The 18,124-nt window shown below is 35.3% G+C and overlaps 1 protein-coding gene across 4 annotated transcripts in view; it reads left to right on the top strand.

Annotated features, from left to right (window-relative positions):
- Positions 1–18,124, top strand: part of LOC128983058 (uncharacterized) — a 118,654-nt gene that overhangs the window by 14,914 nt on the left and 85,616 nt on the right. The window contains exon 1 of one of the 4 annotated variants that reach the window (XM_054402219.1): positions 847–1,030. The exons of 1 other annotated variant lie outside the window; for it this stretch is intronic. Coding sequence is in view for 2 of the 3 variants with exons in the window: in XM_054402196.1 (XP_054258171.1) it covers positions 4,115–4,153 (39 nt within the window). In the remaining variant the exon portion in view is untranslated. Of the gene's footprint in view, positions 1–846; positions 1,031–1,754; positions 1,781–4,105; positions 4,154–18,124 lie in introns of those variants that run through there. 2 more of the 4 variants (XM_054402202.1, XM_054402196.1) reach the window with 2 other exon arrangements.

Below are 18,124 nucleotides of genomic sequence, written 5' to 3'. Positions count from 1 at the left end.
ATGTCGGCCTTAGTCACTAACAAGACTACAAGATCGTTCCACTCATCCTACACTCATATTTGGGTTAAAATACGCACATAGTGGCGTGTCCCCATGTTAAATAATTGATAATTCACACAAACCATCCTTGAATAATGCCTAATAATGCCTGAAACTTCCATTACAATCTGTCGAGCGGTTTCGGAGTTCATAACGTTGAAATATATATATATATATATACATATACTCATATATACAAACTTCCTCTTTTATAAATACAGATTTATTTAAAATTGATGGCATTATTTTCCACATTTTAAGACGTTGTTCAAATAAAGCCGTAATAGTTATTCAAACAATTTTATAGTCCCAAAATTAGTTTTTTACGTTTCAAATGTGAGTATTTCTGTGTTATTTTGTCTTAAAAAACGTACACTAGTCTTTAAAAGGAGACCATGATTTATTTATTTATTCCAACGGGAAACCGGGAAACCCATTACATTTAAATCCATTACAATGTTACATAATCAATGCCCTACAATTGGTTTTCACTTTTGCGCCTTAACATCTGCAGTTGTTTAATTCTATGGAAACTCAAATCCCAAAATAAATTATATGTCGTCTGCACTTAGATAAACGATAAATAGATTATGGTCGTCTGCAATGAGTGGGCCACTGGGCCAGTCCAGTCAGTCAGGCTGTCAGGCAGTCAGACTAGTCAGTCAGCAGAGTCTAGTGATGTTAGATACCGTGATTTAAAAATATCGGTGACTTCGTTCCAGTGACAAAGAAATATCGGTGACTGAAATATCGGTGAGTCTTTTGGTTTTTTTGTCAACCACAGAGTGTGACAGTCAGTCAGTCAGTGACTTGACTACTTGACTACTAACTGACTGAGTGAAGACAGTTAATGACTAACTAACTAGTGTAGTGCTAAGTGCTAGTATGTTTTATCTATGGTGCTAGCTAGTCTGCTAGTATATTATAGTGAGCGAGAGCGAGAGACCAAGACCAAAACCAGGCCAGAGCCCAGAAGCACTGCAGAGCAGAAGTACCGAAGTCTGATTGTCTAGTGATTGATGATAGGCCACAGATAATATAACCCCTACTAGGGGTATACATTATACACACGGTTTATACATATTATATATTATACGGTCTTTTAGGGGTCATATTATCTGTGGTTAGGCCTATAGGGGAAGGGATAGGGAGTAGGCCTATAGATACTGTAGTCTGTAGTCAAATAACGACTACAATAGTAAATTTGGCCTTATATTAACTTAAGTAACTTATAAAGGAGTTGAAAATAGTTTCGGTGCGAATTAAATAATGGTTAAGTGCCAATAGGGGTACAGTTTCTTAACTGGGCTATGCTAATATCGATTGAAACTATAGATTCGATTAGTAAACCTTCATGCGATTTTTTCACCATCAGCAAGTTTGGTTGGTTAGGTTAGGTTAAGATAGTTTAATTTGATAATAAATATAAATATTGATTATTAATCAATATTTTCAATTCGATAGTTTCAATCAATATTAGCATAGCCCAGTTAAGAAACTGTACCCGCCAATAGTCCTAAATGCTGACAGTAACCTGCTCAGTGGAAAAGATAACGTTTTACCTTTTATTTGGTGTAGGCCTACAGCGATATATTTTTATCTAGGCTATTGCATTTTTCTTATTTCCCAGACCGTTAAGGCCTGAGGTGCTCTTTGTAGCTCGTGGGAAATATTTGTATTTTAATTTTCTTAAAATTCCAGACACTAGCCTACATCTTGATGCTAATGTTCAACAATGACGGTAAGTTTTATGTTTGGACTTGATAATCTACATTAGTTAGTAGCCTAGCCTAATTTTAGGTAACTTATTTAACTTTATTGGTGTTAAAAACGTTATAACAATTAATTTTATGATGGGATATTACAACAAATTCAATGCATTTGGCAAAATAACCACTTATTAACCCTTAGAGTGCCAGGCGAGAAATAAAAGTAACGCTCAAAAAATGCCGATGATTTTTCCCGAAGGTCGCGCTAAAAATGCCGAGCGCGATCTGGCGATTTTTAGGTTAAAATTTCGTAAAAATCGAATTTTCGATATTTCGACCAACGAAAATCGATGTATCGCATCTAGCAACTTTCGACTCAATGTTAATATATGGGTTAAAAGAATCCGAGTATTTATTCGGTTGTTATGACAGCTGTTCGATCATTACGAAACGTCCGGTCAGCCGGACGTTGGCACTTTTGGCTCGTTCTAAAAACGTCCGGTCGGCCGGACGTTGGCACTTTTGGCTCGTTTTAAAAACGTCCGGTTCCCCGGACGTTGGCACTCAAAGGGTTAAGATTTAGGCTAGATATTTACTTGAAACTTGCAACGAAGGTATATCCACATGTATTCTAAACGTATGTAAAATTTGGTAACAATTAAGTAAATAAACGGTATCAGCATTCTGACACATACTTTCTCCCATAAGTTTGTCAACCACCTTTATCATATTGTGTAAGCGGTGAGAGTAAATATACGGAATTGGGATTAGTATAATCTTGTTAAGAATTTAAAGGACTACATACAAAATTTTTATCAAAATCGTTTTGGGCCAGTTTTGTGAAAATCCGATTTTTCCGTTATTTTATGGGGTTTTTTATGGGAAAATAACATAATTTACCATAACTTTTGAACCGTAATTTTTAGAGAAATGGAATTTGTACCATTTTCTTTAGAATAGGTATAAAGGACTATAACATACCAAATGTTTATCAAAATCGTTTAGGCCGTTTTTGGGAAAATCCTATTTTTCCGTTATTTTATGGGGTTTTATGGGAAAATTTCCATAAAAAAATATTTTTTTTTTAAATAAAAAAAACTATCAAAACTTTAAGGACCATAACATACTATGTTAAATTAAAACCGGATTTTTTTTCTAAAATCCTATTTTCGTTATTTTACGGGGTTTTAATGGGAAAATAACATAATTTACCATAACTTTTGAACCGTAATTTTTAGAGAAATGGAATTTGTACCATTTTGTTCAGAATTTAAAGGGCTACAACATACTAAATTTTTATCAAAATCGTTCGGGCCATTTTTGAGAAAATTCGATTTTTCCGGTTTTTTATGGGGTTTTATGGGAAAATCCCAATTAAAAATCAAAATTTCAAAAAAATGAAAAAAGCCTGGAGATACCATGGATTAGAACCTACATACCAAATTTCATCGAAATCGGACCACAGGTGTAGTCCCTAGCTCTGTACACATCCAGACACACAGACACACACACACACACACACACACACACAGACTTCACTTCGAAAACCACTTTTTTGGGTCCAGGGGGACCCAAAACGAATATATCCACTCAAAACTCAAACTCGAAAATTTTGACGAAAACAATACTTTCTCCATATACTATGGTAGGGTATAGGGGGAGAAAGTAAAAATATTTAAACTAGGCCTATTTTATTAACAAAATACCCCCGCCGCAGCAAACCTGCAGACTAAGCGAATTTCAACTTGTCTGATTACATTTTTACTAAAATATTTCCATAAATAAGATACTTACCTACTTACTTACTTGATAAGTTACTTGAAGATTTCCCACTGGAAGCGTCCCTGCGCGTTGGTTGTCAAAAATATTGGCCTTTTCATTCATCCTCAAAGTACTCTCAGTGAGAAGTATGGCCTCATCAATAAGTAAGTTAATCCTTGAGTAGGCCTAGAATCTTGAATTTTTCCATTTCTTTAATATTTTTGATTTCTTTGGGATCTTGTTATAAATCTTGGAGCACATAAATTTAGGGCCATTTGCTACTAAAGTGGAGTTTACCTGGGTTAGGTGGACATTTTTACATTGCCTTGTGTTGTAATTGTGGAATGCTGCATTTTTTAGGAGAGAGAGAGAGAGAGAGAGAGAGAGAGACTTTATTACATGAGCGTTAAGCTCAGCAATGGTGTCAAAAATTACAATAAAAACAATAAACATTGACAAAAGTCAAAGTCTCTTCCACAGAGTGCAATGAACTCGTCGATCGTATAGACAGGGTTCTCAATCATCCAGCATCCTCTTCTTAAGGGACATGGAGTTTCCATTCTTAATGGTCGAAGGAAGGAGATTAAAAAGCTTGGCCCCGGCATATGATGGCTTCCTGGAGTATCTTGAAGTGTCATGTGCAGGTAAGTTGTAGTTTCCAGCATTTCTTGTGTAGTGTGGATGTACATCAGCGTTCCTGAGGAGGTTATTTTGACTGCTTGCATACACAACTACTTCACATATATATATAGTGGCAACAGTTGGAATCTTGAGTGCCTTGAAGGTGTTCCTGCAGCTTTCTCTCCACTGAAGATCTCCGAGAACTCTAATGGCTTTTTTCTGCCAGGTGAGAACCCGACTCATATTCTCTTTAGATGAATTCCCCCATAGAACAATTCCATATCTTATATGGGACTCGACCAAAGCGTGGTAGGCTGAACGAGTAGCTTCAGGTGTAGCGACATGGTTGATCCGCCTTAGAGCAAACAGGGAAGAACTGAGTTTGTGACAGAGGAAATCCACATGCATATCCCATCGCAAGTTGTCGTCTAGGATTACGCCAAGGTATTTGGTGAACAGAACTGTTTCAATTTCTGGAGGAGATGACACTTCATTCTTTAACCTTCCAAAGATAAGTTGTTGTGTTTTGCTCTCGTTAAAAACAAGATCATTGTTGAAACAGTAATCCCTGGCTCTATTGATTGAAATGAAATTTTCAATCTCCAAAGTTTTGGCAGATGAGTTGCTGGTTAACGGTACTGAGTCGTCAGCAAACATTACAGTATGACTGTGTGCCTCCATGTAGTTCGGAAGATCTGCAGCGAACAATGTGAAAATTATGGGACCCAGTACTGAACCTTGAGGGACTCCTCTGGCAACATTTATCAGCTTTGATCTGAAAGAGACGGTTTTGCCATTTTTCGTGGAACTGATTTCAACGACCTGGTGCCTTCCTTTCAGGTAGGACTGAAACCAGTCCTTAGCCGAGTCTCTAATCCCATAGGCTTCAAGTTTCTTGAGGATAAGCTGGTGGTCGAGGCCATCAAACGCCTTACTCAGGTCTAGAAAAGCTCCACTAACAGTCCTTCCGGTTTCCAGATTGTCAATGATGTACTCGACGATCTCGGTGATTGCCGTTATGGTAGATCTTCCAGGTTTAAAGCCATGTTGTCCTTTGGGCAGGATTTCGTTGGACTTAAGATGATGCATAAGTCGTGCCAGGACTATTTTTTCTAAAACCTTAGAGATTGTCGAGACAAGCGATATTGGTCTATAATTGCTTATATCTTCCTTGCAGCCTTATATACTTTTGCTATTTTCAGCTTGGGTGGAACAGTGGACTGAAATAAGGATTTGTTATTATGAATGTGAGAGGCAGACAGAGTTCTTCAATACAGGACTTTAAGAGTCTGGAGGATATGTCATCAACTCCAGTCGAGGATGACGACTTAAGAGAAGTTACTGTTGCTAGCACTTCTTCATTAGTGGCTGGATAAAGAAAGGTCATGTTATGTTCTAGGCCAAGGGGCTGAAGCACAGGGATGGTTCTTGAGAGGCTATCATCACTGTTGGCGTTTAATGTGTCCTCCGCAACAGTGGTGAAGTATCTGTTGAAACAATCTGCTATGGTTGTAGGGTTATCTATGGTTTCACCCTCGCTTATTATTTTCCAGACCACATCCTTCCTCTACTCACTAGCCTTTCTCTCGGAATTGACAATGTTCCAAATCCCCTTAATTCGGTTGCTGGATTGGGAAATCGACAGAGCATTGGTCTAACGCCTGATAGTTTTCAGCGCTAGGTCGTACACTTTTTTCTTTTGCGCAGCATCAAGCTTGTCATCATCTCTTCCAGTCAGTGTATATCTTTCCTGGGCTATTCGAAAATCATCTTTTAGTCCAAGTACGTCTTGGTTATAATGAATCATGTTCTGCCCTGACCGGCGGGGCCGTACAGTCTTGTAAGGACATGCTTTATTCAGTGCAAGAGTAAACAGGCTCATGAACACTGACAATGCTTTGTCTACATTTTTGGTCTGAAAAACCGCATCCCACGATGTCTCTCTCAGAATAGCTTTAAGATTGTTGATGTTGTGGTTACTCAGGTGCCTACGAGTAAAGGTCGGTAGGCGTATAGTTCTTTGTGGAAGGCTGAGAATGCAGAACTGGCCGGCGTGATCTGAAATGTGCTCATGTACCACTGTTGCAGCTAACTTCTCAGGATCAAGATTGGTGCACACGACATTGATTGATGTCTTAGATGTTGACGTGACTCTTGTGGCAGGTAGGTCGACCCTGTGCATGTCAAAACACGCCAAAAGATTTCTGAGGGCTTCATTTTCACGGTCTTTTGCTGGGTTGAGACTGTCAACATTTAAGTCCCCCATCAAGCATATGGGACTGTTATCAGGTGGTATTAATTCCAAGGCATTGGGAATTTTTAAAAGGGCTTCATCCAGCTGATTTCCTGCCGATAAACACCAAGCACGTAGAGATACTTCTCTCCTTTCAGGCGTAACTGAATACCAGCCATTTCGCAAACAAGTTCAGTTGTGTGGTCTCCTGTGTCAAATTCTTCAGCGTTGCTTCTCAAGGAATTATGGACGTAAATGGCGACTCCACCTCTCTGGTGGTCCTTTCTGCAGTTTAAAGATGTGACTAGGTTGTAGTTCAAAAGACGAGTACTAGTAATGCTTGAATTTTTAAGACCATGTTCAGATAATATGACAATGTCTGGTATAGATTGGCTGAGATAATGATTGATGCGCTCTATCTTGTTTGTGAGTCGGTCAACATTCTGGTGAAAAACTGTGATGCTTTGAGGGATGAGTTTGCAAAAACTCTGCCCCTTTGTTTTTGCTCCCCTCGGCACTTCTTTGTGTGGGGTGGTCCTAAAAAAGTATTCCCTTCATATCTTGAGTATGATGAGGCAGGAGAAATGCGACGATTCAAGTTGTTGTTTTCGCTTCCAGGTTTCATGCCAATGATCCCATTCTGGACGTTATCATACGAAGATATTATATCACTCTTTACCAAATTAGACTTAATATGTGCATCCAGTAAATCTACTAAGTTTGTGTTAGGTTTTAGGATAAATGCAGAGCAGGGTGGCTTCCTCGCTGGCTTTTCAGCCATAGAGCGATCTCCATTAGCTTTGGGAGTACACACGGTGGTCTCTTTGAATGATTCTGTTTTTATCCTTAGACTTATTTGAATTCTGGAGTGACTTGTTAGAATGTTCAGAAGAGCTGAAACTATGTGTAGATGGTTGTTCTTGTGTTTTTAGGGCAACAAAGTTCTCTTGCAGTGTTGACACACTCTGCCTCTTCTCCGCTAATGCTGATTTCTCCAGTGCAGACAACCTTACTTCCACGGATCTATATTTAGTCATTAGATCCTTAATTTCCTTGGTAGTGTTCACCAAGAAGTCACAGTCAGAAGGCTTTGTAGTGGGATCAATGCACGAGGGTTCAATGGTTGCCGTGAGGTCTATCAATTTACTTTTCCTTACAGTTATGTTTTCTATTGTTTTTTCAAGGTTCTTTATTTTAGTTAGATAATCAGAAATAGTCAGAAATAGGAAAAGTTGTGGATTCTTCTTTACACTCAAAGTCAAAGTCAAAGTCAAAGTCATCTTTATTGTCACAAAACGTTTTTTTTTAATGCTCTGGCTCAGCCAGACAAAACCGGTGACATTGTCAAACTATACTAAAATAAACTAGCTTATATTGGTAAAAATAAATATATAGCAGGTAACAAAACAAACAATTCACATTGATTTGTCTTCGAGAAACTGATCAATACTATAATAATTCTTTTCCAACAAAAATTCAAAAAATTTTTCTTTAAAAGATACTAATCCTATTATAGATTTGTAGTACCCAGGCAAATTGTTAAAAAATCTTTTACCCATATAAGAAGGTGTCCTTTCCACAAGATTTAATCTGTGTATAGGATATTGAAAATCTGTATGAAATCTAGTGTTATAATTGTGCCGATTATTTTCACTGTGGAGTTTTTCAAAATTTGATTTCACATACAATAAACATTTAAGAATATACAAATTAGGGACGGTTAGAATCTTTAGTTCTTTAAAAAGTTGTTTGCAAGAATGTTTTACGGGTTTAAAAGTCATAATTCTAAGTATTCTTTTTTGAAGTTTAAAAAGTTGATAGGAATCAGATGTGACGCCCCAAAGCTCTATTCCATACTGTAAAATTGACGAAAATAATGCGTGATAAATCATTAGTCTAGTGTTTAAATCAACAATATTTCTTAAGACCAACATTTGAAAACATACTGAATTTAACTTTTTAGAGGTGTTATGAATGTGATTCTTCAATAAACTATCTACATCAATTCCTAAAAATTTAGCTGTGTTGCTAAGATTTATTTTTTCATTATCAAAATAAACAAATTCAAAATAATAAACAAATAAATAAATAAATAAACAAACAAATAAACAAACTCAGTGCTGACTCCAGGATAAAAAGTGCTGTCATGGTAAGAACCTTGGCCTCGCCAAACAGTGTGCGAGAAATGGTTCCAAGAAAATAGATCTTATGATTCTTTTTTGTAGGAGAAGTACTCGTTGGGCAGCTGAGCTGTTTCCCCTATAGCAGGATCCCATATTTCATGATGCTGTGAAAACAGCCATGATATATCTTCATTAGTACTTCTTTTTCCAGGAGTGGCTGGAGCCTACGAACCATATAGCAAACTGCTGTGAGTCTCGCAGATATATTGTTGATATGTTGGTGCCATCTCAGGTCATCTCTGATGGTTAGGCCAAGATATTTTACAGAATTATCGATGTTAATGGTTGACCCTCCTAAGCGCAGTAATGGGCAACAATCAGGTTTTTTTCTATTGTGTATCTGAAGAGCCTTTGTCTTCTCATTACACCAACTAATCATTTCGTTAAGCCCTTCTTGAGCATTGATTCTTAAGGATCGAGTATCACAACCTCGTACAAGGTGGCAAACAACCAGGTTTTTCCTGTCGTTATCAAATCGGGCAGGTCATTGACGTAGAGGAGGAATAGGATAGGGCCTAAGTTCGATCCTTGAGGCACACTTATTAATACTCGGTATTATTACACTCGGTATTAATAGTAGGTGATAGAGTTGAGCGATAGTGGCGACACAGCCCGTCTTGACTTGAATGTCTAACATTGACTAGGCCTACCTGTCTCCTGTCTTTAAGGTATGTGGAGATCCATTGTAATGGCTTGCCTCTGAGGATGGTCTTCAAAAGTTCCAAAATCGGAAGATCCAAAGAATATATTGCCGATCGGAAGTTCCAAAATCGAAAGATCCAACGTTTATATTGCCGATCGGATCTTCCAAAATCGGAATTTCCAAAGGTTATTTAGCGGGTCGGAAGATCCAACATCAAAAGATCCAAAGAAAATATTGCCGATCGGAAGTTCCAAAATCGTAAGATCCAAAAGTACAGTCATAACTAGAAGTACAAATTTATTTCTTAAAGTAAACTTATGAAATAGGCTGTCCTTTTCACTTTGGATCTTGCGATCGTATGTCGGGTCGGAATTTCCAAAACGCTACTAGTCAGATCGGAACATCCAAAATGCTAGAACTGTTGCGTCTCTCAGATTGAAGGCGATGAACGCCGTAACCAGCCGCGTTGCTAATGTCAGGGGAAAAGTTTAGACACTCGAGTTTAGATCTGTATAGAAAAGTAACCAAACTACTTATTTGGTGTGTGTATTTTTTGTCCAAAAACCATTTCAACATCATATTTAAGACGTATATTCAGACAATGTTTAAAAACAACATTTTAATTCGCTCTATGTTAGATAAATATTGTCACATAAATTAGCCATTAAGTATAACGGAGTTTTTAATTAATTTTAGTTTTGTTCTAATTTATATCACGTAAAGGCAATTACTAAAATACTGTTTGTATTTTATCAATGGAGTATCAAAATGCCCTTTGAAGCACTCTTTGTATAGTTTTACAATTCTCTTAGCGTATGTATTGGCCTTAAATATATGCTATGATAATTTTTTTTACATCTCCTTTTTTAAATTTAACCATCATGACAACAATATTATCAAACATAGATGGAATGAAATACTCCTAATAGAAGAGTTAATCTTCTGAGAATACTCTCAGTAGGCTAACATTTTATTTTTTGCTATTAGAACATAGAATTAAGTATTATGGAACAAATAGGTAGTTTACTTTGTGGTTTATACTGTATTTATCTTAAGTAACTTATCTTTTTATAAAGTAAAATATGTATCTAGATAACAGCCCAATTTGTTTAGGAAATCTTAATTTTCCTCATACAGTTTCTAACTCCCGTATTAGTCAAATACTGCTTGCCTCACTGTGGTATATATAGATTGCCTTCTAACAAGGCACCATAATTGCAGACGGCGTATATCGGTTGATGCCATGTTGATGTATGTAACTAAATCATAATCCCTGAATTTAAAATCTTAGATCGAAAGACTTAATGCTAGACTTTAAAGACTTCATGATTGAAAGATACCAATTCAATAATACAAGTCTTGAATTAACTCAATAATTCACTAACTCTTGACTCTAACTCTTGTTTGTGTCTGATACTAAATACATTAAAATGTAGTATGCAAATTATTTGATTTGCATTTTATATTTATATGAAATTTTTTATATACTCAACAAATTTTTACCCTTCGTTCATTTGGGGTCTGAGGCATATCCCTAATAATTTCATGGCTTTTGTTTGATCAATGTCAATGTAAGGGTTATTAATTCCTTAGCAAGTACCTTCGGCTTCACCTGCGATGGTATAACCATAAATATCATATAGCATAAGAAATGCTTTATGATATATACTTATTTTTACGTAATTAAGTAAATCTGTATGTGTAATCTTTTTGGATTTAGTTACTTCTTTAATTATGTTACGGTAATAATAATAATTATCCGTAATGGTTGTGCCAATGATGATGAGTAAGATATCATTATTGTGTACTGCCTCCCGTAAAATTAAAATACTCCCGCGTCAGTGAACCTGCAGAGAAACCAATTTTCCATTTACCTTGCTGTAATTCTACTAAATTCTTCCCTAGTAATTGTAAGAAATATTTCCTATATGAATATTATTAATTTCAATGAGTACCTAGGTTTGCTGTTACAGGGGGGAGATAATTTGGTGTGTATGTTATTGATAGCTTGGTGTGAAGTAAACCAATTTGCCCAATCTGTTTCTCTAAGGTGTAGTTATTTCATAGGCTGTATCGTATATTTCAAATTAGTAAATCCTGTGTTGAATTATAATACAGATGTAGAAGAAACTTATGATATAAAGAAGAAGTGCTCAAATGTAATCATAGGTTGATATAGACCTTAATTGTCTTTGTTTGTAAAATACAATGTTGCAAATCCAAACTCTAACGGACAATCGAGTCGGGCGGAGCACGAAATGAGTTTTGAGAAAAAAATATGCCTATATTTTAATCGGGAAAGTGAGCCATCAGCATGCCAAATTTCAACCTAATCCGACCAGTGAGTGATTGAACCCCAATAAGAAAAACAAACACACAAACTTTCACAATGTATTATGTTGTTAGTATGGTAACACTTTCTTAATGTATTTTTGTCTATGTTTTGATAACTAGCTGTTGTACCCGTGCTTTTTAACGGCAATAGCACGGGAAATGAATACCTTTTGATCTATAAATGCATTTTATTAAATGTTAACACATCAGCCAATGTTTTGGCCTATTGATTCGTCGGAAAAGAACATACCATATTGCTGATGGATGTCAGGTGCTCAATAATTACTCTTTGTTGAACAGACATTGGTCTTATAAATATCACCATTGACTATATATACCTACCTGTAGGTATATATAGTCAATGATATCACGCATTTTAGCGAATTTCCCATATAGGGAATAAGCTATTACCGTAGTACTCATGGTAAGACCTGGACCCGAGACAGATTTAATTTTTCATTTTGAGGTCCCTAGAGGCCAAAAACACCATCCGTTCAAATTCATATATATATATATATATATATATTTATATATATATTTATATATATATATATATATATTTATATATATATTTATATATATATATATATATATATGTGTCCGTTAGCGCGATAACTCGAGCAAAAATGATCCGATTTTGATGAAATTTGGTACAAACGTGTAAACTTACGTTTATTCGAACGAGTTCGCGATCCAGCATAATCGGACCATGGGAACGGGGGATTATGGGGGGTTTTATGGGGTAAAAATGGGTTTTTCCCATTTTTGAACCTAAAAACAAAAAATTTTGCGATTTCTTTCTAAACCAATTTGTAGAGCTTAAAAAAAGAAATAATTTAGTATATTGAAGCGCTGTTGTATGCCTAACGGTCACGGAGAAAATTCAAAAATAGTGTAATTGAAAATTCCCATGTTATTCTTATGGAGAAAATGAAAATTGTTGTAGTTTACTTGTTTATGGGTATATATTGATAAAATTTGGCAAATTTATTTATTTTATCCTATACTATTGACGTATGGTCAAAAAACACTTTTTACCTTCCCCGTAGCAGCAAACCTAAGCACTCGTTAAATCTAATGTTATTTAAATAGGGAATAATATGTCTTATTTATGGAAATATTTTAGTAAAAATGTAATCAGACGAGTTGAAATTCGCTTAGTCTGCAGGTTTGCTGCGGCGGGGGTATTAAGTTTTTAGTACCGGGGGACTGAGCCTTGCTAGGTTGTGGTTTAAAGTACGTATAATCGTTAAAACCATTTGATAAAAAAATATTTTAAATATGATTTTCGAGAAATGATTTCATTACAATCCAAGACATTTGATTGATAAAAAAGTAACGACTCTGTAATACAAGCAATGTAGGCCTATAAGGTATGTAATAAGCAATCAGAATAATCATGTGTTGATGTGTTATTTTACTTAATTTTTACATTTATTTATTTATGACAAAAATACTGTTATTTATGTAGGTAGGTGCGTGATTAATTTCTTGGCACTTGACGAAATGTTTCTTTATGTTCAAGTAAGGCCCCTATTAGCCTTGAGCAACATGTGGCGCAGCTAGTGGAGCCGCCGGTGTCGGACGTGTAGAGGGCATGGAGTCAAAGGGTGCCTATTAGCCGCGGGGAGACCGGTGGCGCCGCCGAAAAAGCTGCCCGAGGTGTTGCCGGGAGTGAAACTAACACTTGAATACTATAAACAAAATTGAACAAAACACGACATCGACAGTGTACCGGACAGAACTAGACACAAAAACACAGCTTCAAAATTTATAATGTGATGGGAAGTATACTTGGTGTTGGTTAGTCAATGCCACAACCGAGCAAGGCTCGGTCCCCCAGTACTATTGTATGAAGAGGCCTTCACACTGATTCTTGTTTTCGAGTCGAACAGATAGACAGGCAGACAGTGGTCGCCTTTGTTTTCAACTAGATATAGAAAATAGGGTGGCAGAGCACAGCAAGAGTGACGTGTCCGCCACCCATCCTCCAACGCCCCCCCCCCCCCAACCAATCGACGACTCCGCAACCCTCATCACGTGGCCTTGATATGTTCGAGTGTTTAGTGTTGAGCGTCCGAGACTACGAGTGTGTTTGTTTTAATAAAACCGGGATGTTTTATTCACTCCACGGTCGTTCAGTCCACCAGCTAATTTTTACAAATTAACGCAAGTTGTATAATTTTTAGCTCCTGGTAACAGCGCTATGATGTTTTCTGTCTACGACTATTTCGTTTCGTTAAAAAAAACCGGTTCCCTGACTGCATTAACTTAACATGCTTGGATACGATAAATAGCCGAAAACGCACGATAATTTTTTGCCGGCATGGACTACGCCGGTTGTACAATGATGATACGAACAACAAAACGTTGACCTTGGCAACTTTCGTCCTAAAAATATGGGTTACTGTCCAGCGTATTGTTTCAATATTGACAGTCAAAATAGGTATTCTTCAATTATTATTTGCAAATGCTGTCTATGTAGGTTATGTTATGCAAATAATTTTATAAATTTTCATTTGAATATATTAGACTATTTTTAGTATTTAATTTTTTTCTTTCTTTTAGAATTTGGAATCGGTATCTAGAAACGTAATATTTCAGAACCTGTATAGAGAATTCTGTTATCGGCCAATTCCTATTTTAATGTTAATGTAATTCGGCTAGGACGTAATTCAAGCCATGACCCTGAGTTTTGGCTTTGTTCTATGTAATAAGTGCTATAGTCAATCGAATAAGTGCTAACATGGAATAACCATTGAAAGGCCTCTAAAATTGCTGGTTTTTTTACTGTAGTTTGGTTGTTTGCCATCTCCATTAGATATACTTTCTTCCCTCAAAGTATTCCGCACTGCGATGCATAGCTAAATAGGTGTTTCCTCTGTAAGATACTGAGAATTAAGTATTTTTTGTCATTAGCCAGGTTCCAAGGTACATTAGAATTATATTTCACCATTTATATTTCACCTTTTTCTAATTTACTTTTTGATCTTCGTTGGAAAACCTGAGCTGGCAAAATTATTAGAACACAACTGTGTTGACTTTTTTTATAGTACCGTATTGAAATTACTTATTGTGTACTTTGTGTTCTTTCGATGATTTGAAAAGAAAACATGTATTTATGTTTAACCGTTGTTAATGTTGTTTTGTTTTTACACCAGTATTCGTGTTCATCGATGCATTTAATTAAACATCATATTGAAGCTATATTGTAGCTTATATCATCGACTACATCATAGACAAGTTACGTCATTAGCTTACTAGCGTGTTTAATTTTGTTTAATTCCATCCACAGGTTATAAGTTCCCTTTTCAAATTAATGTTATTTCAACAAAACATCTGTTGAAAGATATAAGATTTAAAATTCATTTCGTATATGCATATTAATCGGATGAAAAAAATAGGTAGTCGTGTCGTGGTGTTACTGTTGGTTATTGAAGTTGGAACCAGTGAATTGAATTTTGTTGAAACAGGGTATACTCATGAATATACTCATGAATTCTACCAAACTTACGTACTCATACGATTGCCAAAACAGATTATCAAATCTTTTGTTCAATTTTTTTATATTAACAAAAACCAACTGTCTCTTTTATTACATTCATCGTATATACGAGTAAAGTCTGCTTTTATGTGTGCTTGCTTGCTTGCCTGCTTGCTTGCACAACAATATCAAATAAGAGTTCAAAGATTTTCCTTTAAAATATTCTAAATCATTTATTTCTAGCCTACAAACGTGTTTGAAGACTACTAATACCTCCGTGAAGTAATTATTTCACTACAGAACTAATGTGCACATTTAACAATTGATCATTGGCCGTATGGCTTAACAGTGACCATATTTGTTGAACGAAATGGAGCACTGAACTTTGTATTTAGATCGGAAAATTACAGTAGCAGAAATATATTTGATCATATCATTATAACAAAATGCCAAGAACATTAATTAAATCTGGGGGTTTTACTTTGCATTATTATAATACCGTATGCTACATCCCTAAGGAAAAAATCTCAATTCCTTTAAAAATAGTGGCGCAAAAATGAAAATCGTTTGCACAACCCATTTCGAAACTAATGTAATTACTTTGGTATCATAATGCTGTCATTAGTGAGCTTATAACTCAACAACGGGTTTAAACAACAAGGAGGGATAAAAATCCTGTGAGAGTATCACTTCTTGTAAGGTGATAAAAGTGTTACTAGTATCCTAGTACAGTAACCACAACCATCACAACAATAATCAATTACAATTGTTAACAGTTAGTTATAACTGGGTCAAAAATCTTACTAACATTATAAATGTGAAAGATTGTGTGTTTGTTTGTTTGAAGTTCAATCACGCAAACTACTGGACGGATCCGGCTGAAATTTGGCATGATGGTAGCTCACATTCCCAATTAACATATAGGCATATTCTTATCTCAAAAATCCTTTCGGGCTCCACCCCAGTGGCTCTGTAGTTTCCCATGTTAACCTTATGATGAGTATTCATATAAAGGGAATTAAAGAATTTAGTCAGCTGTTTCAAATAAAAAAGTTGGTTCTATGTAAAAGCATTAAAAGTTATAAGATTTACCAACAGGGTGCAAAACTACATTTTTTTGCATTTATGAAAACAGCTAATTTTAAGTAAGCAGCAACAACAAACTGTGGTATGCCATGAGAACTGTCAAGGTAGGATTGTTTACAGTTGTGTTTATGTTTTTAATTTCATGAATAATTTTTGATATTTTATGCACTTTTAATCATTTGTTTTTCTCTATTGTTCAGATGAAGTGGTGGAATATTATGGCTATGGTAGATGTGTAATACTATAGTATACTGTAAATTTATAGAAGCAAATTTTATCAACATGTGTCCTCCCCCATTGCAAGTTCCAAGTTTGAGTTCAATATAACTGCAATAAGCATTTTTTTACTTATATGCCAACCCCGTATACGAAGGACGGGTACTCTGCTAGTAATTAATATAGCAATTGAAAGTTCTATAGCAAATAAGTTGTCACAAAAGTAAGTATATTTCATATTTCGTCTATCGTATTACCTTTAATGCGGCCAATGACGATATATGACGATATAGCGATAGTTAGCAACCATAATCAATGGGAGTACAATAAATGTTATGGGAATAAAAGTAAAAAATTGAGTCATTAGAAACCAAAGATCCACATTAATTGTAGGTAACATTTGTAAGTTTATTTGTTGTGAAAAATTAACTACAGCTTTACTATACTTCCACAGTCTACCACTGTAGGCCTACCGTTACTATAGTTTTGTGAAGGTTCACTTTAGTTATCGAACACAAATGATTCTACATACTGTACAGTCTTCAGCACCTTCCAGTACTAATTCCTGTGTAACACTTATTTTTCTGTTTACTGTTTGGATCCTTCACAGTTCAAAGAGACTTATAACGAAATATCACACTCTTTACAATATCAACAAATTACTGGGCTGCGTATTCTTCATTAAATTTACCTTTACACGAACCCTCTTCTACAATACTTTCATTTTTTTATTTTATACCTACATGGCAGGACAATAAGAGCAAGTAAATTTGCATTTAGACAATTAGACTTCTAATAAATGTTTTTAAATTGTAGAAAATAATATACCTTAAACAAAAATAAATGAATATTAAACTAAAAGATAGTAACGGGTGACTAATCCTTGCTGAGTTTGGTTAATTACATTTAATTGTTAAAGAAATATACTACACAGACATGTTTTATTACAATACAAATATAATTCTATTAAATACCATAGAAATTTCATCGCAGAACTAATAACAACTTGAATAAGGTATGCAATTAAAAAAGGAATATTTAAGATCCTACTCCAGTTTTTTTTTAAACATTTATCATGCAAAATACGATTATTTTTATAGGTAAGGGGCATAATTTATCTCTCGGTACCGGTACCACACTAGACTTTTCGTTGATTAGTTGAAGCCGAAAACTGGTAAGTCCTATTGGAGCATAAATCTTTTACTGGAAAGATTATTATAATGAAATAATTAATTTAAATAATTATGTAACTAATTAGACCTGTCCATATTTTGTTTCAACTATAAAAAATAGTGTTTACAATTTGTACAATCTACCATTAAATACGGGTGAAACATTGAGTTGACGCCTGTGCACTCAAACGACACCAACTGGAAACACATTTATTGAAAATAATTGTTGTGCATTTGATAACAATATATCACTATTATTTAAACAAATTAAATGCTAAATTGATTCGTTTACGATAGCATACTTTTAATAAGCGGATTTAAAACAATTGCTTTATTTACACAATATTCGTCAATTAATAATCTGAGCCCTATCTATAATTACAGTGCCTTGTGATTCAGAACGCAACCCATATACATCACAGTTACGCAAACAGTATTTGAATAGTAAAGGGAGTTAATGTACAAATGTTGGCCAGTCGAACGCACGGGAATCGAGTAGTCAATTTTTTAAACAGTTTAATTCAGAACAGCTATTTACACATATAAAGACCAAAAAACTATGTCGTATAAGTCAATTCTCATATCTTCAACGATTAAGCGATAGTTTGCAGAACAATAAGTATTTTCAAACATGACTTAAAAT

The sequence above is a fragment of the Macrosteles quadrilineatus genome, unplaced genomic scaffold, assembly GCF_028750875.1.
Source record: "Macrosteles quadrilineatus isolate MER2022 unplaced genomic scaffold, UCM_ALF_1.0 Scaffold_1__1_contigs__length_201487025, whole genome shotgun sequence".
NCBI lineage: Eukaryota > Metazoa > Arthropoda > Insecta > Hemiptera > Cicadellidae > Macrosteles > Macrosteles quadrilineatus.
This window is presented reverse-complemented; position numbering and strand designations above follow the sequence as displayed.